The following is a 22,644-nucleotide window of genomic DNA, read 5'->3' as shown; positions in this document are numbered from 1 at the left end:
GTGGAAATAAGTGAAACATCTTTGGTCTGTGTGTGCTTACACACAGACACGTATGTACATCAACACGGTTTAGGAAGGATATGAATAGCACTGGAAAGGGAAAAGTAGAGGAGAAAAATCAAGATACTACGGTTTGAATCCTTAATAAAAAGAGAAAGTGAAATATGCGGACCAGCTAGACCACAATACTCTTGGAGGCATTTCGGTCCTCAGGTTATAGTTGTCATCAAAAAATCTACGGATACTGACCGCTGCACAGCTTTGTCGTGTCGGGACAGCCTGTGGCTCGTCGTGGGCACCTCCTCGATCTCGTCGATGTCACAGGCATCCGCGGCATCCTGTGAGTAGGTGTGTTTCATGACTAGGATGTTTCTTCTGTTCGTGGGTGGGATGAGGGGTTTGATGGGCTGGGGGGGCATCTCTGTCAAGACAGAGGCATCTCTTGTGCTGAGGTTACTGCGGCTGCCCTTTGTACTGGACACTTGGGACCCACAGTGGTGGTCATGGACGCATTTGGAAGAGGATCTCCGCAGTTTGTGGTAGTTCTCAAAGTCGTCTGCCACATCTGCAAAGTCAGCGGTAGCTCCTGTCCCTCTCAGAGTGCATAACTCATAATGGGGAGGCTCAAACACCTCCTGGAAAACTGTCTGGTCAAAGTCCGCTTTCCTTTGGACATATTTTTTACGAGGCTGTTTGATCTGCACAATGACAGAAATGATAATAAGGATGATCACAATGCAGGAAGTCACGCCAATGACAGTCCCACTGGTGTTGGTGAGCTGGTCCAGCAGGCTGGTTTTTCTCTTCTCTACAGGTTGGGGAGAGTGAAAACAACAAACAAAACAAGAAACAATCCACCGCGTATTAATATGGTAGTCAAAGCGCATAGGGAGAACTTTAATAAGAAGTGCAGCATGGAACTCTTACAGGCTTAAAGCGATGCGAACAAGTCTTTAGAAATAAACACAAGGCTTCACTTTTCATAAGGGCCCTGTCTTCCGCCTTAGAGACTGACCTCCCACTGCCCAGCATCCCTATCTTCAACATAAATGTAGGTGTGGAGAAGGTCTTAGAAGGCCCTTAGTGTGACATTTGGGAATGGATTAGTAATGTTAAAGACAGTAAATTACTTATTTTCCTTCTCATTGGTGTAAGGAAACATCCCAAACTGTTCCACTAGTGGGCACACAAACTTATCCATATTATTTCGAATGTATTCTTGACATGGATAATTGAACTCAAAATAACAACACTAGGCTGACACCAAAAGGTAATTAAATGTCATGACAGACACTTCCGGAAGGGTGCATGATGTCTTCTGTGGGCTTTTCCCCCAGTGAAACAAACATAACTGGTAAAAGCGATTTAAATATAGATAGGTAGATAGATAGATGATGGGTAGATAGATAGGTGATAGATGGATAGTTTCTGGAAATTATCCTAATGGAGACAGCAAAGGGAAGTCCATCTATTCAAGAAAATTTACTAAGTTTCATTAAGAACAGCGAGAGTCTGGCCTTTAAACTCATTTCTCCCAACCGCACCCCAATTCACCACGATGGACACTTATTTGGGGAGGGTTCAGACAACAGCACAGACCCTCCCTTCTAGAGCTACGGGACCTCCCTGGAAGAAGCAAGCCACTAGCATTTCTCGCCACCCCCCTGAAGGCAAAGTGCAGGTACTCTATCCCAGGCAGGAGAGGCTGAGTTAGCAGCCCCTGTTGGTAGGACGGAAGGCCCCCAGCAGGGGCAGCAGGCTGAGAATGCTCCTCTCTGATCACACTTGCCCAAGCTCGCTCATAGAATCTGTCGGCCTGGAGAGGCAAGCTGAGAGACCAGAGGGTACCCCCCTCCCCCATGCAGTCCCTATTCATAAAGAAGGGCGGCGACTCCAAGAAAAGTGGGTCACTGCCCCCGCCTCCCTTCATCGCTCAGAGCAGTAATGCAGACTTCTTGCCCACTAAGAGAGGTAGGTCAAGAACAGAGAGCATCATCGCTTTCCCCCAAGAAAGTTACATATTTTTGGAACAGCGTGGAGAAGTTCAAGCCTAAGGATCTCAAAGACAGGAGACATTTTCTGGTGAGCAGTTAAGAGGACACTCTCAAGCCCTCCAGTAGCAGCCGGCCAGACCCGAGAACAGGCCGATGTTTAACAGAAAATGTCAGGAAAATAACTGATGATTTAGAATGAATCGTAAAGGCTAAACTCAAAGACCAACTCCACGAATAGAATTGAATTGGATCAGGCCTCAGAACAATGGATACTCCTGGGAACTGTCCAAAGTCACAGAGCAATCCCTTGGCGCTCAGGGACTGACCCTGAGCGTTGGGTGTGACCCCAACAAGGTACATAGACAGCACAGGGACCATGTGCCGCCTAAGACACCACGACTGTCTAAGACTGCAGCATGGTCTCCATGCAGCAGTTCAGGGACACACATCACTAAAATAGGCCGGCCAAGTCTACGCGACAAACACGTAAACAAGAAAACAGTGGCAGCAGTCAGGGGAGGGAGGAATCAGGGTCCAGAATTGTACAGTACATTATTTAACATGAAGTTTTCTTTTTTCTTTTCTTTTATTTCTTTTATGTTTTTAATGTTTAATCATTTTTTTGTGGTGACTTAACATTTTTAAATAGTTTATTGTCAAATTGGTTTCCATATAACACCCAGTGCTTCAATCAGTGTTTAATTATTTTTAAGAAAGAGAGAGAGAGAGAGAGAGAGAGAGAGTAAGTGGGAGAGCAGCGGAAAGAGAGGGAGACACAGAATCTGAAGCAGACTCCAGGCTCTGAGCTGACATCAGCACAGACCCTGACACAGGGCTCGAACCCACAAACTGTGAGATCATGACCTGAGCTGAGGTCAGACGCTTAACCCACTAAGCCACCCCAGCACCCCTAACATGAAGTTTTCAACAAAATATCACAAGGCATGTAAAGAAACAGAAAAATGTAATTCATACATGGGGATAAAAAAGCCTTAGAAAGGGCCAGACAGAGTTGGCAGACATCAAGACAATGATTGCAAAGCAGCTGTTATAAAATATGTTGGAGGAACTAAAGGAAACAATGGTTAAAGAGGATAAAGAAAAATATGAGGATAAAGCCTCATCATATGAAGAAGAGCAATGAAGAAACAGAAATTATCAGGGATGCTTGGGTGGCTCAGTCGGTTGAGCATCTGACTTTGGCTCAGGTCATGAAGTTGTGGTTTGTGAGTTCGAGCCCTGTGTCAGGCTCTTTGCTGACAGGCCAGAGCCTGGAACCTGCTTCAGATTCTGTGTCTACCTCTCTCTGCCCCATTTTCCTGCTCACTCTCTGTCTCTCTCTCTCTCTCTTTCTTGAAAATAAATAAACATTAAAAAATTTAAAAAATCCAGAAATTATAAAAAGGAAAAATGTGAAAAATCTAGAGTTGAGCAGCATGGTCGCGGTCCAAACTTCATTTGAGTGACTCAGCAGCACATTTCAGCTGGAGGAGGAAAAGACCAGCAAACCGGCAGATAGATGAAGGAATATTATGCAATCGGAAGAGACGGAGAAAAATGGCTGTAGGAAAGTGAGCAGGGCCTCAGAAAAATGAGGCAAACCCTCAATGGCATTAACGTCATGGGATGATTGTAAAGTAGGAGAGAAAGAAAGTAACAGGTCTATAGTCAGATACCTAAAGGGTGAGAACTTCCCGAATTTGATAAACAAATCCACATTCAAGGATTTCAACAAATTCCAAGCAAGATAAATGAAATGATACCCCCACTCTGACGTATAAGATTAAATATGTTGAAACAGAGAATCTTGAAAGCAGCAAGGGGGACATAACTCATCACACAGAAAGAAATCCCGGTCAGAGTAACAGGTGACTCATCATCAGAAATTTCGGAGGCTAGAAAGCAGAGGGTTGACATATTTAAAATGCTGCAGGCAAAAAGCAAAGCAAAACAAAACAAAACAAAAACTGTTGAACAAATTTAATATCCAGCATGACTAACGTTCAAAAATAGAGATGAAAATAGACATCTCCAGGTAAACAGAAATAAGCATAATTTATTGCTGAAAGAACTGCCTTAAAGGAAATATTAAAGAAAATTCTTGGGGTTGAAACCAAGTGAATCCAGACAGTAATTCAAACCCACATGAGAAAAGCAAGTGGAGAGTGAATTAAACAGGCAAATAAATATTGCCAATAAAGGCAATCATATACGTGACTACCAAGGACAGGATAGATGAATATATATTCTGCCTTCATCCTTTAACTTTTAAAAGTATTATCATATGTATAAAATACTATTGGGCCTTTAACTTGTAATATATTCGGTATTAATAGTACAAGTGAGTTTAGTAGGAGCAAAACTGTCCTAGAATAAGGAAGTGTTACCAGATGGTAATGTGAATTCACAAAAAACAAAGGAAAAGAATCAGAAGTGGTAAGGAAGGGTTATATAATGAATTATATGAATACATATTTGCTCTAAAATATATACAAAGTAGTAACAGTGATGGATTCTTTGATTTGTAACATACATAAAAATAATATGTACAACTCTAATAGGTAAAAAGGAAGAGAGAACAGAGCTATATAAAGATAATATCACAAGGATTAAATTAGTATAAACTTGAACTATATTGTGAGAAGTTAGGCTGTATGTTGTAACCCCTAAAATAACCACTAAGAAAATATCTCCATAAATACATTAAAAATCACCAAAGGAATTCAAATGTTACACTGGAATATATTCACTCAGGATAGAAGAGACCAATAAAGAAGAAAAGAGGAACAAAAACTAATGGGACACAGAAAGGGACAGAAGGTAAAATGGCTGATGTCAATCCAACCATGTACCAACACCAGCTTTAAATGAGTCAGTTAAACAATCCAGTGGAAAGACAGGTATTGTCAGAATGGATCAAAAATGAGATGCTATTATACCCCGTCTATAGGAGACATACTTTATATTCAAAGACATAGATGGACTGAAATCAAAAGGATGGAAAAGGTTGCAATACAATGTATTTATAAGAGATCTAGAGTGGATGTGCCTAACAGACAGAATACCTTAAAGCAAAAAGTTATTAAAAATAGCAAGATCATTTTATAATGATTGATAAAAGGGTCAATCCAACAGAAAAGTACAATTTTAAACACATATGGATCCAACAACTAAACTCAAAAATACATAAAATGAAAGCTTACAGAAGTAAGCAGTCCAACCATAATCGTCAGAGACTTTTCGAAAAATAAATAAAACACAGTAGGAAATAAGAACAGAAATGGAAGACTTGAACAATGCCATAAACCTACATCTAAAGAACAATCCACCTAACGGTGGCAAAATGCATCCTTGTCCAGGGCACAGGGGACATTATTTAGAACATACCGTATGTTAGTCCATGAAATGAACTCCAGTAAATTACAGGCATACTGCATTTTATTACACTTCATCATATCATCCTTCACAGATATTGTGTTGGTTTTTTTTTAAACTGAAGGTCTGTGGCAACCCTGCATTGAGCCTATCAGCACAGTTTTCTCAATAGCATTTGCTCACTTTGTGCCTATGTCACATTTTGATAGTTCATCCGAAATTCCAAACTTTTTCATTATTATTCTATTTGTTATGGTGATCTGTGACCAGAGATTTTGACTTGCTGAAAGGATTGATGTTGGCTAGCACTGTTTAGCAATAAAGTATTTTTAATATTAAGGTATGGACATTGTTTTTACAGATATACCGCTTTTGCACACTTAATGGATTACAGAATAGTGCAAACAACTTTCATATGCACTAGTAAACCAAAAAAATGTTTAGATTGCTTCATAGTGGTGGTCTGGAGCTGTGTCACTGAGATGATCCTGTAACAACAATGGAACCTGTAAAGTGTGTTCCCCTCTCAAAAGAGAAAGAATTAGAAATCAAACTAGTGGTTTTGGCACCTGGAGAAGATGAACTTGAAGGCTCATAACGCATATCCATTCACATTCCCTTCCATCTGCTCTCATGTAAGATAGTCCTTAGACATGTGGGAACCAATCAAAGCTTATGACTACCAGTCATTAATAATGCCGATTTAAGATTCTGCTGAACAAATCACTTAATTTCCTATCCATCCATTCAGAAGTGCCTCCATGAATAATCATCTACTCCTACCATCAAAGTAATTGAGGCTGGGTTTGCCTGTCTCATGAACTGTGTCAACCATGGCTACGGTGGTGATGCTGTGTGCTTCTGTCCACACAAGACGGTTTAATGATAATACTGGACTTTGAACGTGAGAGAGCTAATTGCCTATTCCTTTATCTTTGCAAATCTGTTAATATTGAATGTGAATAAAAGAATATACCTGGCATTTTCAACTTAATTAAAACACGCAACGTTCATAACCAAGCTGAGGATTGCTATCTACATAAGCAGATCTTTGTCCATGGGCTAGAGAGGGGAGTTGGGGGACTGCACGGTATTTTCATTGGAAAGGAAGAAAAGCATTTTGGTAGCAAAATTGGAAGTCGAGCTAAGTGGCTGGGAATACCTGAAAACACCAATGTTCCTTTAACGCACTTGACTTCTAGCGTATGTGCACACTATCCGATGAAGATATTGGAAGAAGGGAGAGGTGCAGGCAGAGATGAAGGGCACCAGGTCTGATAGGAAAAATACACACACTAGATGCTTCCTGTCCTCCCCATGGCCCCACAGGCTCTACTAAGATGCCTTTAATGAGCATACATGTATTAAGGATACTCTACTATGCATTAATGAATGTGGAAACTTCTGATGAGTAAGCAAAGAGTAAGGTTTACAAATGAATGATCAAATATACACGAAGCTTGAAACAGTCCACAGACAGCCCATTTTTAAGTCTGATACAACCAAACATTGTAATATACTTCTTCCCACTCGACAGGCAGGGGAATTTTGCAAATTTTAGGAACCGATCATTACCTTTACAATGATTTTCGTCCCAAGGATACACACAGTTCTGGAGGCCATTGCAGACCAGTGTATTGTTAATACACATGTTACTATGACAGAAGAATGTATTGCCTTCACAGGGAGCTAAAAATAAGAAGGAAAAGAAAAACAAGGAAAAAAGTTACAACTGTGATTCAGTAGTCAACCACTCAGAATACAAATCTAAAAACAAAAAGATGAGGATGATGGTTTGCCATCAAATTGAGATAAATGATCCAACACTGGCATTCTGTTCTCAGGTGCTTTCATCATGGCCATTATTTCATGTGTTGGGAACAGAGCTGGCACTTCCCCACATGTGCTTATTAGCTTATAAAACCAGTGCAGGAGGGTTTTTGTCATAACAATGAAGCACATTATCTACATGAATTCTTCTTTTTTTACTTGGTTCATTCATTTGACAAAAATTAAGTGCCTACTGCATGCAGAATGTTATGATTCACATTGGAATTCTGTATGTACAAATGTAGTTGTACTATGCAAAATGTCTTAATTAATTTAATTAATACTGAAATAATTTTGTGAAGTCTATGCTTACAAAATACTAATGAAGAAAGTATATATTAAATCTCTATTGCATTATTTCGGCATATGAACAAGACAAAGAATGTCATAGAAATTCAGAACAAGAGAAAATTTATACTGAACAACATAGGAAAAAATACATTATTCCCATCACCATGTACATGGTGATGAAATTAACCTACTTTCATGTATTTCACACATTCTCATAGCTTTATGTACAGTGGTGCATGATCTCCAGATTACGATGCTCATTTTGGGTGCTGAGAGGTAAAGTAAGAATGCCCAGAAAGTATATAATACAAAGATATGAGAAATAATACAAGTTTAATGTAGCAAAGTATAACATTAGATAGGACTTCAATATAAGGAAAATACATTTCTTTCTCTATCAGAGTAATAGAGTATTTAGAACAATCAGTCTCTAGAGTAATAATGCATTAGGAATTATAGTTCACTGACTGTGCTTTCAAGTCAACTTTTGTTTTTAAGTTCATAATAATCCCACATATCTTATAAAATGTAACTTTAGTGTTTCATTTTCTTTTGTCCAGTAATTGTTTTAAGATCCTTTTAAGGATGAGGATCCTAGGGGCACCTGGGTGGCTAAGTTGGTTAAGCAGCCGACTTCGGCTCAGGTCATGATCTCTTAGTCTGAGGGTTCAAGCCCTGTGTTGGGCTCTGTGCTAACAGCTCAGAGCCTGGAGCCTGCTTCAGATTCTGTGTCTCCCTCTCTCTCTGCCCCTCCCCCACTCACTCTCTTCTCTCTCTCAAAAGAAAAAAAAAGACATAATAAAATAAATAAATAAATAAATAAGGATGAGTATCCTAGAAAAGCATATTAGATACAAAACAAATAATTTTCAGTTGTTACAAAACCAATCAGTAAAGATTTATAATGATCAGTACTGTCTAAATGCCACAGTCATGGTTTAATGGCTTTTTCACATTCAAGACTATACATCAACAGGTATTTTAGAAAATTACCTTTTTTAAGTTCATTTGCTATATTCACCAAAAGTGTCAGGCAAATAATTTGCATAAGGCAACTTAGTATATTTTAATACCTCGAGAGAAATCCTAACCAAAACAAGAACAAACCAAAAAACAAACTACAAACCACTCAAATCTTGAAAATCAGACACATGGGAAAGATACAGCTAACTCAAGCAAAGTGATTTCTTCTGGTTCTCTACATCCTTCTCCTTCCCTGCTTCCCAGAAGAACGGTTCCTTCTTTCCTTGGCTTGGGTTTGACTTCATGGTCTTAACGTCTGGCTAAAGATTTAAAAAGGTGCAATAGTCCTTTTGGGGAAAAAATGCATTAAAAGGTAGAAAATACGTAGTAGTCAATTTGAAAAGAAAGTGTCATGATTAATACAGGCTAGTGATTTGTTAAACATCACATGAGCCTTTTACAATATAAACCTTAATGATCTGATATATTATTGCAAAAATCTGCTCTTTAGTGAGGAGCTAAATTTAAATTTCTTCAGTCAACCATAATGGCTCTTGCAGAGCAGATATGGTCTGTTAAGCAGATAATGAATGTTGTCAAATTGTGTACACAGAACAAGGGAGTTTTCTGCAAATGGAGTGGCTGCAAAATGCTTTAGTAAAAAAAAAAAAAAAAAAACCATAAAAAATTTGCACGTCCTAAGAGACTGCGGTGGTTCTGAAAATATAGTTATCGGGGCGCCCGGGTGACTCAGTTGGTTGAGCATCCCGCTTTTGATGTTGGCTCAGGTCATCCTCTCATGGTTCTTCGTGAGTTCGAGCCCCATGTCGGGTTCTGCGCTGTCAGTGCAGAGCCTGCTTGGGATTTTCTCTCTCCCTCTCTCTCTCTCTGCCCCTCCACTACTCTCAAAATAAATAAATAAACTTAAAAAAAGAAAACAAAGTTATCCATCAAGTAAAGAATACTTTTAAGAGAGCGTAAATACCTACTGCCCTTCCAGGATGAGTTGGAAAAATTACTCCAATTACTGTTAAGTAGGAGGCATTAGCTTTGGCAATTTTAAGTATGTGAATAAAAGTGACTCTGCATTCTGTAATTGAACAAAGTGCAATAGAATCCTGGTAAGAGCACCACAACGTGAGCTCCAAATTCTCCACACGTGATTTTGGTTTTAGTTCAGCTGTTCCGTAGACGTGAACGTGTTTTATAAACTACAAATCCATGTGCCGGTATCAGTTATCATTAAATACTGGCGATTTAACTGGTAATGTGACAGGTAAGCCAGGACTGCCAGTAAGTCACATTCCTGACACACTTCCTTACATCCAATGATAAGGCAAAGGTGCCAGTTAACTGGGATCATCTCGCTTTTTAATTATTATTGCAGGTACTAGTCCATCTTTTCTTTCTTAATTTTGTCAGTATTTACAGGATTGCTGTGCAAACAACAAAGATAAAAAAAAGCCAATCTTGCGGTGGCTAAGAAACAAATGCATCACAACTTGTACTCCTCGAACAAAAATTTTGTTTCATAGACAACAGCAAAAATAAAAGATAGTGGCTTCTGAGTCTTCTTGCTAGCATATGTCTGAATATTCTCTCATATAAATACAGATTTGCGGGGTGCCTGGGTGGCTCAGTCAGTTAAGCATCTGACTGTTTCAGCTCAGGTCATGATTTGACAGTTGGTGAGTTCGAGCTCTGAGTCCGGCTCCGCACTGCCAGTGCAGAGCCTGTTTGGGATTCTTTCCCTCCCACCTGGCCCCTCCCTCCTCGCTCAAACTAAGTAAGTTAGCTTAAAAAGATAAATGCAGATATGCAATGGTTCATTAAAGATTCTTATTTCTTATTTCTATGTCCTGCTTTAAAGATAAAATGGAACCTTCCTGCCTCCCGAGTAAGGTACGTTCTTATTGTGTTTTCAAGATGCCTGGACACATCTGGATACCAACCTTATTTCCCATGACCCTCAGCACACTCCTGTTGTCTGCGGCTCCATGGCCAAACATGGCTCCTTCTCTCTCTCTCTCTCTCTGTCCTGGACTATCCTTTCTCCATTCCGTTACCCAAATCATATCTGTACTATATTATCTCTACAGTTTTGAAATATTATTCCAAGCTACCAAGAAAATTATCTTTTTCTTAAATCCTATTATACTTATGATTTTAAACAGTGCCTAGCATTTAGCATATGCTTATCATCTTTCCCCACATGTTAGATGAAGGGCAATGCCTTTGAAAATTTTTCATTTTTAATCTTTTATATGGTTTAACGTTTCTAGGTTTATGGGAAATAGTCAACAGATAGGTTTAATTGATTAGTATTCCTGAGCAAAAGGTTAACTCCAGCCGGGGTGCTACCTGAGTATCCCAGAAGGAGGAAGGGGGCAACAGGTGCATCGACTAGTGGAGAGCTAACCATCCACGCCTTGTACGGTCTTCCAGTGCGCTCTGATAGGCAATGTTTTCAGAGACTGTATCTCAGCATCCCTGCCTTGGCTCTCCTACGGATGCTGACTAAGACACATTCTCCCAGTGAGCAGAGGACTTGTTCTGCTTCAAACTTCAATGTACATTGTCAAAAGCTCTTGCCTCTTCAAAACCAACTTCCTTCTTTCCTAAAATTATCTGGAAGAAGCTCAACTGAAGGATAGGATTTCCTCACACAAACGTGGCAGCCAAGGAAACGATGCTCACGTTATCTCACACATGTGTGTCCCGTGATCAAGAGAGTCTACTTATTTCTGGAAGGAGGTTTTCTGTTGTTATCAGAACAGCAAACTCAGCTTCATATTGGCTTTGCAAAATGACACGGAAGGAACTATTTTCATGGCTTTTTGTCTCGGAACGACTTTTAAAGTGCACTTCGATATGATGACCGCAGGTCTTTCCAACTCACTTCGGTGGAAGGGTTTAGGGAACGCCACCATTTGATTACCCAGATGCTATGCTGAGTATTTCTTCGTAAGAAAAGTAAAAGACAGAAACTGAAAGTAGTGAAATAGTCTCGTCAGCCAAAAGAACGTCGTGAATGTTGCTCTTGGTTTAAATCACTCAGGTAACATAGAATGGATATTCTAACACTGAAAAATGAGTCTTATCTCACTGTTCCCTCCTCCCTCCTGCCCCAAAACAGACATATTCGGACAAGGCTCTGTAGGAGACTGCACGTTAGATGAAGCTTTGCATGTGTTCTGCAGACATTTCATCTTGGGATGGAAGAGTCCTGACAATACTACTGTGGGCAGAGCTGGGTCTTGGATGCAAAGAGTGATGATCCCTAAGGAAAGACTCAGTTATCACATCTGTAAAATCGGGATAAGTATAATACTTAGCTAAGTGATTTAACAATGCACAGAACTTAGGGTAGTGCCACTTATGGGTGTGCAAGCACTAGAGCTGTAAGTGTGAGCCCCTCCGGAAGGTGAGCATCGCACTTCGGCCGTGGGTTCACAATGTCTGAGACTGAAACCCAGATCCATCATTTCCGCGGTGTGTGAACTCGAGCAAATGTGCCTTACCAACCCCCCCCCCGTTTCAGTTACATCTACTTGGGAAGGGGCACAAATCTTAACTACCCCACACAGCTGGGAGATCTAAATGTGACCAATCTTTAAAAACTGTAACCGCTGTTGTCCAACGGTATAGAATAAACACGTTAGCTGTTCTTGAATTGCGATGGTAATTACCCAAAATTAAATCAACGAACATGGGGCACCTGGGTGGCTCAGTCGGTTAAGCCTCCGACTTCGGCTCAGGTCATGATCTCACGTTCTTGGCTTCGAGCCCTGCGTGGGGCTCTGCGCTGACAGCTCAGAGCCTGGAGCCTGCTTCGGAGTCTGTGTCTCCCTCTCTCTCTGCCCCTCCCCACTCAGGCTCTGCATCTCTCTGTCTCAAAAATAAATAAAACATTAAAACAAATTTAAATCAACGAACAAAACATAGAATGTTAAGAACATCGTGAGGACAGTCATTCACGGATCTCTCGTCAACACCAAATGAGAATGCAGGCTGGAAAGAATGGAGGTCAGATTTCATATCTAATAGCATGCACTAAATAGAGTCTGGACAGAGGAGATGTACCCAGACGTGTTTACCTTGTGTAACAAAAGAAGCATAGCTGTTCTTTACTGAATACAACGTCGTAAGAGAAAGAATTTAATTAAATGGGTGGTAGCACACAGATCTATAAGCTATTACATGTAGGGGTAATATTTAAAATATGTAACAATCGGCTCCTCCTGGGACCCGACTGGGCAGAGCACATGGACCCTGACTGCCATGGCCGTTGGTGCCAGCGTGGTGCCAGCCCGGCTCACACCCACTTGTGAGAGACTTGGAAATAAAGTAGTGCGTCAGGAACCATCACTCACTCAGAGTGTCTGGGGAGCATTTCTCTTCGCAGTTTCCCTAGCATATCTTTCTCCAGGCTAGTATCTTCTCCAACATCCATCATTCATGTACAAACACCCCATTCCGAGTGCTCCGTGGACACCCCCCATAAGTCAAAATGGGGCTTCAACTAATTTCTAATATTACGTTAAGTAACATAAGGATAGTAATTCAAATAATGAACTTCACAACCTGCAGAGATGAAGGTGTCTTTCCCCTTTCTCTCTCAAAAGCAATTATATGAATTCAGTAATGTATTTAAATGGAAAAACAAAGTCACTAACATACCACAAACCTGAAGCTCCAAGCTCTTTGATTCTATGTTGCTGTAATATTTACATATAAAAAGGGGGAAAAAGTAAGTCTATGAAAAGTCTCCACCGTTTATAGGCAACTGCACAATAAAGACACCTTTCTTTTTTGTTTTTCAGTTTATGTATTTATATGGAGAGAGAGAGAGAGAGAGAGAGAGAGAGAGAGAGAGAGAGAGAGAGCAAGCATGGGAAGAGAAGGAAGAGAGGGAGACAGAGAATCTAAGCAGGTTTCACATTCTCAGTGCAGAGCCCAAGGCGGGGCTTGAACTCATGAAAGCGTGAGATCATGACCCTAAATGAAGAGTGGACACTCAGCCAACTCAGCCACCCACCAGGCCCCCCATTTTTTCAAGTTTATGAGACACTTTTCTAAGATATGTTCAGGACTTTCCTGAAACTGAGACTTGCTAAGTTAGTATTAGATCTCGGGGTGTATATTCCTTTGTTTTACCCATGCCCAGTGAAGTTTAATTCTTGAAAAGAAACTGAAAATAAATTGTATGCGTATTAAATAAAATGCCAGATGCAGATTTTAACAAGAGTTTGTACTACTTTACAGGAAGAAGGCTTTGATGGATGAGATGGTTACAGGAAAACAAGACCATGAAGATAATATGCATTTTCTAATTCCAAATTGGAAAGAGAGATATCCAGGCTCCATCTTGGAAGGCCAAGACAAGAGAGTGTGCAGGACAGATCTTGGTGTTTTGGTCCCATTATAAAATGAAGGCATGTTTTTTGAAGTGTTTAGTGATCTCCTAAACTGAGGGTTGGACATAAGTGACAAGGTGGTCCTATAATTGAGTGACACGATTTCAGAACAGAGAAACACAACACACAGATGCAGAATTTAAGAGTATCTGTGAGTCCCTTAAACCCAGTTTCAAAATTTCAATTTCAAATAGCATCAGTGAACATTTATCTAAATATTTCATGATAAATTCTTGGAAACACAGAATTTCATGCAACATTTTGCTCTAGCAGGAAGAAATGTACTGTGGATTAGTAGTAACATTAAGAAGTACCGTGAGTTTCCATGTATCAGCTTCTGGGGAGCCCTCTTCACAGAGCTTTGTGCCATGGAGCCTGTTTAATTTTATTTCATCCAACGGACCCTAATTCCTTTAGTTTACCACTTGATACACAAGCAAGAACAAAAGCAACCTTGAGGAAATCCTGCCCCAGTGTTCAAAAGTTATAGTGATGGACTTCTTGCTTCTGAACAGAATAGAGAATAGTAGGAGAAACTAAAAAGATATAAAATCAGGGCTGAAATGAGGATATAGATCCTTGTAAATTATAAAGCCTCACACACAAAGATACATATGGAAAATTTTACTGGAAAGGAGCCAAAATGTTGACAATGATTATTTCTAAGATAGCCACAAGTTACATTTAGCTTTAATTATAAATAATATGTAATATATATATACATACATACACACACCTAGTGTATATATGCATACACATACAGAATTGTTTTTGTAACTGAAAAAATTGTAAAATCTTTTAATTTTTCATGAAAAAATACCAAATAATATCTTTAAAAATATATTTTATCTTTCATCTTTTAAGTAGTAACATAGTAGTTTTCACATAACATCTATAACTTACTATATTATTTAAAGCTAATTAGTGAACTTCATATTTCACTGAATTCATTGCTTTCTTCTGGGTTGTTCTGAAATCCTCACATGTTCCCACTGTCACCACTAGGTGGCAAGCAGGCACCATATTTCCGGAGGTAACATTTTGCTCTATTCTGATGTTGAAAATCCTACAAGCGCCTGAGACATGTATACTATATGTTGTTGATTTGTAAGACATGAAAACTTTAGTAGAGACCACCAACATAATTTTGAGCATATTTGAATTAGGTAAGAGAGGCCAAGAGAAAGAACAGCAGTCACAGCACTAAACTACAGGAAATTTCACTTAAAATTTTAATAAAGAATCATAAAACATATACGCTAGCTATAATGTTAAAAGTCTATTCAGGAATGTTTGATCATTTTGCAGTATTGTGCCACATGTTTATAAATACTGTGCCTACTTCTGTAATTAAATATTTCTTTTAATTTATAATGACTTTTTTAATGCCAAAGTCATTAATATTCCTTCTCACTTATTAGGGTCATTTCTCCCTGACTGCTTTCTTTTTATTATTATTTTTGTTTTTTCAGTTGTTTTTAAATTCCAGTATAAATAGCATAGAGTGTTATATTTGCTTCAGGAGCACAATGTAGTGATTCAACAATTCTATACATTACTCAGTCCTCATCATGGTAAATGGGCTCCTAATCCTACTTCACCCACCTCCACCTATTTCCAACCTCCCCTCTGGACCTCCCCACCCTCCCTCCCCTCCCTTTAAGCATCAGTTTGTTCGCTGTAATTAAGAGTCTGTTTCCTGGTTTGTCTCTTTTCTTTATTCATTTATTTCTTAAACTCCACACATGAGTGAAAATATATGGTATTTGTCTTTCTCTGACTGACTCGTTTCACTTAGCATAATACTCTCTAAATCCAACCAAGTCATTGCAAATAGAAAGATCACATTCTTTTCTATGGCTGAGTAATACTCCATTGTATATATACACCACATCTTCTTTATTCATTCATCCATCAATGGACCCTTGGGCTGCTTCCATTTCATGGCTATTACATCCAGAAATCCACAAAATGTTACCCTCAGGAAATATTAAAACAAAATGGAAATTAAAAACTGGCAGATTTCTCTCTGAAACACTGATATTTCAAATGCTTGCGCTTTGTGGTTAATAAAACTATCATTGGTAGGTTAGCTCAAAGCCAAAGAACATGATATTCCATCAAGAAAACCTGGAAATAGAAGGGATGCTTCATCCTAATTTTTCTTCTAATAATTATATCATCTAAATAACAGCTCAAACGCTCCCTCACGTCTCCCAGCACCTGACCCCAGTCTCCTTCTCTCCATGCACATTCTCCTCCTCCTTGCCTCCCTCAGATTCTTCTAACCTGTTTAATGTGAAGTTTGCTGGAAGTTCACCGGCTGTGCGGGCCCTGAAGCACACACACACACACACACACACACACACACACACACACACACACATCACTGGGTCTTCTCCCTCTGCTCCCTTTTCTTTCTCATTCCTTCTCCAGTCCGAAGTTGGGTTGAAAATGGTCACAGGAATGTGTGGGGCAGCAGGACGAGGAGACAGCTTAGAGCACACTGACGTGTCCTTGCTTCATGGTTTGAATTCAACTTTTATCACCCCCGAAGGCACTGATTTATTAAAACTTTCTGACAGTCGGGATGCTCTAACGCCTCCCACTTTCTCTGCCTGAGAGCTGGAAATAAAGCTTAAGTTTATCATAAATATGTAAACGTGATACATATTTGCAGTATATATTTAAGTAATGAATTTATGCTGAAAAGCAAAATTTACCACACTTGGAAATGCAATTACTTTTATTCACTAATTATTTTAATCGATCTAGGTGATTTTCTCTCTGCCTCTCAGAGCCCTGCAGTCAGGTCTCCAGGGCCATCAAGAGAGGCACCTCTTCTCTATCCTAGGGGATCTTAGTCAGATGCAAAGCCTCTGACACTCTGTTTTCTCCTGAGCTCACCCTTTCAGCTGACCCCCATCGGAGGTTCAGATTTGTGCCATATGAGCAAATCCTGACGGAACTTCTCCACTTGGGATTCTCAGTACCATCTCAAATGACACAGAAAGAGTTGTGACCTAACTCCCCTACCCCTTCCCTACTTCATTCTTTCCCTCACATACCTTCTTGATATTAATAAGGGCCATGACTTATTAATGTTAAGGCTGTTAAGGTTGAAGGGTTAGGGTCATTCCTGAGTCCCTTCTCTCCCAATAGCCTCTAGTTGTGTCAGCCTTATCTATCTATCTATCTATCTATCTATCTATCTATCTATCCATTCATCTATCCATCCACCCATCCATCTATCCATCTATCTATCCATCCATCCATCCTCCATCCATCCATCTATCCATCTATCTCGCTCTCTATCTATCTATCTATCTATCTATCTATCATCTATCCATCTATCTCGCTCTCTATCTATCTATCTATCCATCCATCTATTATCTATCTGTCCATCTATTATCTATGTATGTATCTATCTACTATCCATCTATTATACATCTCTTGATCTATCTATGATCTACTATCTACCATCTATTTATCTACCAAGTTCTTGCTGCTGTCTCCATTGGTACAAGTGTTTCATGGCCATTGTTCACCACCTGATTTTCCACATCAGATCCTTGGACATAGCAGCCAGAGGAAACTTGGTCATTTAAAAGTGTAAGTCAAACCATTGCTCACCCTTGTTTAAAACACTCCAAAACCTTCCTGTAAGAGATTGAGTCCCAAACTCCTCAATACCCCTTGTGCGCATCCAAAATCTCGACCCAGCTACCTCTTGAACTCCAAGGTCACCCCGATAACCACAGTGCGACCCACGCCCTTCTCCACCATGTTCTTTTATGTTGTTGTTTTTCCAAATACTTATTAGGTCTTATATTTATCTTCTGTAATTCACTTATCTGGGCGTTATTTGTCTCCTCTCATAAAAATGTAAGACAAAGGAGTTGTCTTGTTCATGGCTTATCACTTGGGCTTTGAATAGCACATGTCATTTTGGAGGTGCTTAATAAATGCCTATCGACTGACGAAGAGCAGAGCCAAACTTCTGCAACAGTAAGATGGACACGGGGTTCCATCTTCCCATTCGTTTCCAACAATGATTTTAATTTATAAGAAACAGGTAAACTTTTAAAAATGAATTTAATGGAAGGAAATAGCTAACGCATCAGAGATATCAATTATGAGTAAGCATCTGAGTAGGAATTCAAAACCTTCAAAAACTGGATTCAAAAGTGTATAGCTTGCTCAGTATCATTTTAATCATGATATTCTAATTCCAGAAAAATATAATGTAAGAAAATAAATATATTTGGCCATCAGAATTGTCCCCAAAACAAATGTTTTGTTTTTCCCCAAATAAATGGAAAATTTTCCCCTGCCACCATATTTTAAACTTAAAAAGGCCTTCAGGCTATGCAATTAAAGAAAATGACATTTTATTTGAAAAATGCTGACCAGATTTCAGGCTAGAAATAGATTTGTGCCTCTTCTCTTCATCTCCTTTATCATCTTCATATATTTTTTGAAAGATCAATATCTGTCTCCAAAACTCTATGTTCCAATGTGACTTAGTTATCTGTCAAAATATACAGGATTATTAAGATACATTTTAATCTTTTTTAAATACAAGAAAATCTATTCACAAATTTCAGTTTAATCCCACTCACATTTATTAGATTCCCCTAATCTTTCTGCTAGAATTGCATATTGCTACTGTTCCAAAAAGACATCATATTAAGAAAAGAAATGAAGAGGGGCACCTGGGTGGCTCAGTCGGTTGGGTGTCCGACTTCGGCTCAGGTCATGATCTTGTGTTGTGTGGGCTCGAGCCCCATGTTGGACTCTGTGCTGACAGCTCAGAGCCTGGAGCCTGTCTTTGGATTCTGTGTCTCCCTCTCTCTCTCTGTCCCTCCCCTGCTCATACTCTCTCTCTCTCTCTCAAAAATAAATAAAACATTAAATAAAAAAAAGAAAACAAAAGAAGAACATCTTCATGAGAGAATTATATTCCATAGATAGAGGTTATTTCTTTCCTCACATAGGATATGAGCCACATCATGATCTTATCCATTCTATTTGATTCCAAAAATGAACATATATTTTTATTCTATAATTATGTCTGCCTTGGGTCAGCTACATGAAGATTTATTAATCATCTGTAATTAGGACTCCAATTTCCATAGGGGGATATTATACTCCTTTGGGGTCTGTAGTCTGATTATTACCAGTACCCAGACATGTGCCTCAGGGTTTGTTTTCATGACTGGTGTACATGTCAGCAACAGTTGGCTAGTGGAGACATGCTGTTCTGTTAAAGTTACTATATTTGGTTTCACTGTCAAACATGCCGGGTCCCAAAAGTGGGAACTGAGGTAGAGATTAGAGTGGAGAAAAAATGTGCCATCATAACCTCAACTTTGTGATTCCCCTAGTTCAAGGGCTACAATTCAGAACAATCACTTTCTGTCTCTATACAACAAATACATACAGTCTACGTTCAGTGATAGACACAAACTACAGCAGCTGTAAGTCAGAATCAAAGAGATCAATAAATGTTATCCCCAAGGAGCCTACCAAAAATTACAAGGAATTTGCTGCCTTTATTCTTGTTTACAAGATCCCTGGCAGACTGACAACTTAACTAAGAAAGCATTGATCTAAAAATGTTGATGAGGGATGCCTGGGTGGCTCAGTTGGTTAGGTCTCTGACTCTTGATTTCAGCTCAGGTCATGACCTCACGGTCCTGAGTTGAAGCCCCACTTTGGGCTCTGCATTGGGTGTGCAGCCTGTTTGGGATTCTTACTATCCCTCTGCACTCCCTTCTGTCTCTCAAATAATAGTAATAGTAGAAATGATAATAATAAATAATAATAAGTTCAATGAAAATGTCATTCAACAAATACACATAGAAATCAACATTATTTAAATTAAGATAAATATCTTAGTCTAAAAATATTCATGAAAATTGATTTAATTATTTCAAGAGCCTACATATCTATATACATACTTTAGAAATAATTTGAGTTAAATATTACTTCAAATATTAAAATATCGCTGATAGTTATCTTCCTTATGGTACAATTGGACTCAATCACATGCTTAAAAAGGAGGAAGGGTAGGTCCCTGGCTAAACAATTTTACATTATTATCCCTTACTCAAAATTCTCATTATGTTTGAAACTAAGAAGCTCCTGGCTATGAAAGTTTCAGTATGTTGTTATCCCATTAATAGACACAATAGTTATCACCAACAATTTACCATTTGCTCTGTTTTGAACACATACTTAAAATGCATGGCTACTCTATAACCTCTCCTTCATTTTCTGGAAAAGAAACTGAGGCTTAAAGTCGAGGTGTTATAGGTAAGAAAGGAGAGGAATTAACCGATTGGCACCAAATGGCTATTCTTACATATATTCTCAAACTGTTTTGATTTTTGTAGCAATAAAACATTTTAAGATTGTTTTAAAGTTTATTTTTGAGAGAGAGAGACAGAGCGAGACAGAGTGTGAGCAGGGGAGGGACAGAAAGGAAGGGAGACACAGAATCTGAAGCAAGTTCCAGGCCCTGAGCCATCAGCACAGAGCCTGATGTGGGGCTCGAAGCCACGGCTTGCAAGATCATGACCTGAGCCAAAGTCAGAAGCTTAAGTGACTGAGCCACCCAGGGGCCCCTCCTCTCAACATAGTTTGAACCTGAAACTACTCTAAAAAAATGTAAAAAGGAAAATGTTTAACAGTTTTAGGATGCTAAACACATACATACTTGCCAAAATTCTATATTTACATATTTATGATACATTCCCTACTTGTATTTTTCCTATAGTAATAAAAATATTTAATTTTAAAGAATTTCATTATATAGAACAATAGGTGTTCAGCAGCGGGGCATGAAAGGGACATGTATTCAGAGACGCCATTACCATTTGGCATCGTGTACCCTTGGTCTTCAAGTCAAATAAATAATTGTTTTCATAATTTTAGATGAAGAGTTTATCAGTTTAATAAAAACAAATAGGAACAGCAAACCTTCTTGGTAGGCTGAATGATGGCTCCCACTGATGCCCACATCCCAATTCCCAGAATTTGTGAATGTTACTTTAGACACAACAGAGACTTTGCAAATGGGATTAAGACTTCAAAATATAGAGATTATTCTGGATCATCTAGGAGGGGCCAATGTAATCACGGGTGTCTTCACAGAGGGAGGCAGAGCTCAAAGTGACAGGATGTGACGTAGCAAGGAAGCCAAGAGGGATGAGATGGTACCTTGCTGACTTTGAAGGAAAAGGAGCTATAACCCACACAATGGGAAGAGCACAGCTCTAGAAAATGGGTCATGTGAGGGAATGCACACTTCACTAGGGCCTCCCAAGACAGTGGCCCTGTTGACATCATGGTTTCAACAGAGTGACATCTATTTCAAATAATAAATCTGTATTGTTTTAAGCACTAAATGTGCAGTTACAGCAGCAATAGGATTGAAGCCAGTATGCCTACCTACACCTAGTAGCTAATTCCTTGGAGGAATCACAACACGATCCACCAGCCCCTGTAGATGTAGTTATGGCCACACAACACAACAGGGGCAGGAAAAGTCAGAAATGGGAATGTGAAGCGTGAGGTCTCTGGCGTGAGCAGCCAATGGTTTCCGACTGGAACACCCTGCAACTCGTAAGTCACGATCCGCTATGAAACCATCATGAGCAGCATTTTCTAACTACTCACATTTAAAATTAGAGCAAACTCAAAGATTCACTCATGTCACCCAGCAGAGGAAGAACTGATGTTACCTCTGGTGCTCTAAGGACATTAGGAAAATGTAGGCTTAGCCATTAGCATCCATCATACCATAAACAAGCCATCAGGTGAGAGTGTCTTGAAGGTAAAAAGTAGAGAAATTTAGTGTAGGTCATGGTGATTATTTTACCTAAAAGAACAGGTCATTAGATAGTGGCCTGTTCATACCTGTTGGCATAATCACCACCTTCCAGAAAACTCTATTGATTAGTTATCACTTTTTGACATCGTAGACAAGTCTTGATTTTCCCAACATAGAAAAGAACGTCTATATTCTTGTTTTCTTGGGTTTAATAAGTTTCTTTAGAAAGTCATATCAAATTCCTATTTATTGCTTTTAAAAAATGTTTGCCAAAACAGTAACTGTTCATTGTAGAAAAATCACAAAACACTGAGAATCAAAAAACCTTACCATCTAAAATTAATCACTATTGCTACCTTAAATGCATTGCATTCTATGCACACGCATTACATATAGAACAGTTATTCTATTTTAAATATTTATCCCATATGCTTAAAAAAGTATACTTGTACATGTGTTTTGCTTGGTATTTGCTTTTAGAATTTTATTTTTTTCACATAGCTCAATGTCTGTATCATTCTAACACAACATCTAAAGAGTTGAAAAAAATATATGCAGGTTCCAAGCCACTTAATTTTCTTGTTTTAAGTGATGCTAACATACTTATCATGAATATATATTTTTTTAGATTGAGATTTTAGATCAGCAGGAGAAAGCATGCATATAGTCTCATTTCACTACACCATCTACAAAACTAATACTTTATTATTGCTATTTTTTTTAAACTTTGATAGATAAAAACAGGTCTGATTCCTACTGGAATTTGCGTCTTTTTGTTTACTAATACAGACAGGTGTGTGTTTCCTATACCAACAGGCCATTTCTGCTTCTCTATGAATTAATTTTTCACTTTAATTGCCCCATTTTCCTTTGGTTTGTTAATCTAATCTTTATTCTTTTTTAAGTTTTTAATGTTTATTTATTTTTGAGAGAGAGA

General features: G+C 38.9%; 1 protein-coding gene across 3 annotated transcripts in view; it reads right to left on the bottom strand.

Annotated features, from left to right (window-relative positions):
* NETO1 (neuropilin and tolloid like 1) overlaps positions 1–22,644 on the bottom strand; it is a 102,360-nt gene that overhangs the window by 2,979 nt on the left and 76,737 nt on the right. For all 3 annotated transcript variants that reach the window (XR_003902513.1, XM_029922169.1, XM_029922170.1), the window contains exons 5-6: positions 6,945–7,058; positions 250–808 (exon numbers count right to left, since the gene is read on the bottom strand). Coding sequence is in view for 2 of the 3 variants with exons in the window: in XM_029922169.1 (XP_029778029.1) it covers positions 250–808; positions 6,945–7,058 (673 nt within the window). In the remaining variant the exon portion in view is untranslated. The remainder of the gene's footprint in view (positions 1–249; positions 809–6,944; positions 7,059–22,644) is intronic.

This window comes from Suricata suricatta, chromosome 14 (genome assembly GCF_006229205.1).
Source record: "Suricata suricatta isolate VVHF042 chromosome 14, meerkat_22Aug2017_6uvM2_HiC, whole genome shotgun sequence".
NCBI lineage: Eukaryota > Metazoa > Chordata > Mammalia > Carnivora > Herpestidae > Suricata > Suricata suricatta.
Note: the sequence above shows the minus strand (reverse complement) of the source record. Positions and strands in the feature narration are given on the sequence as shown.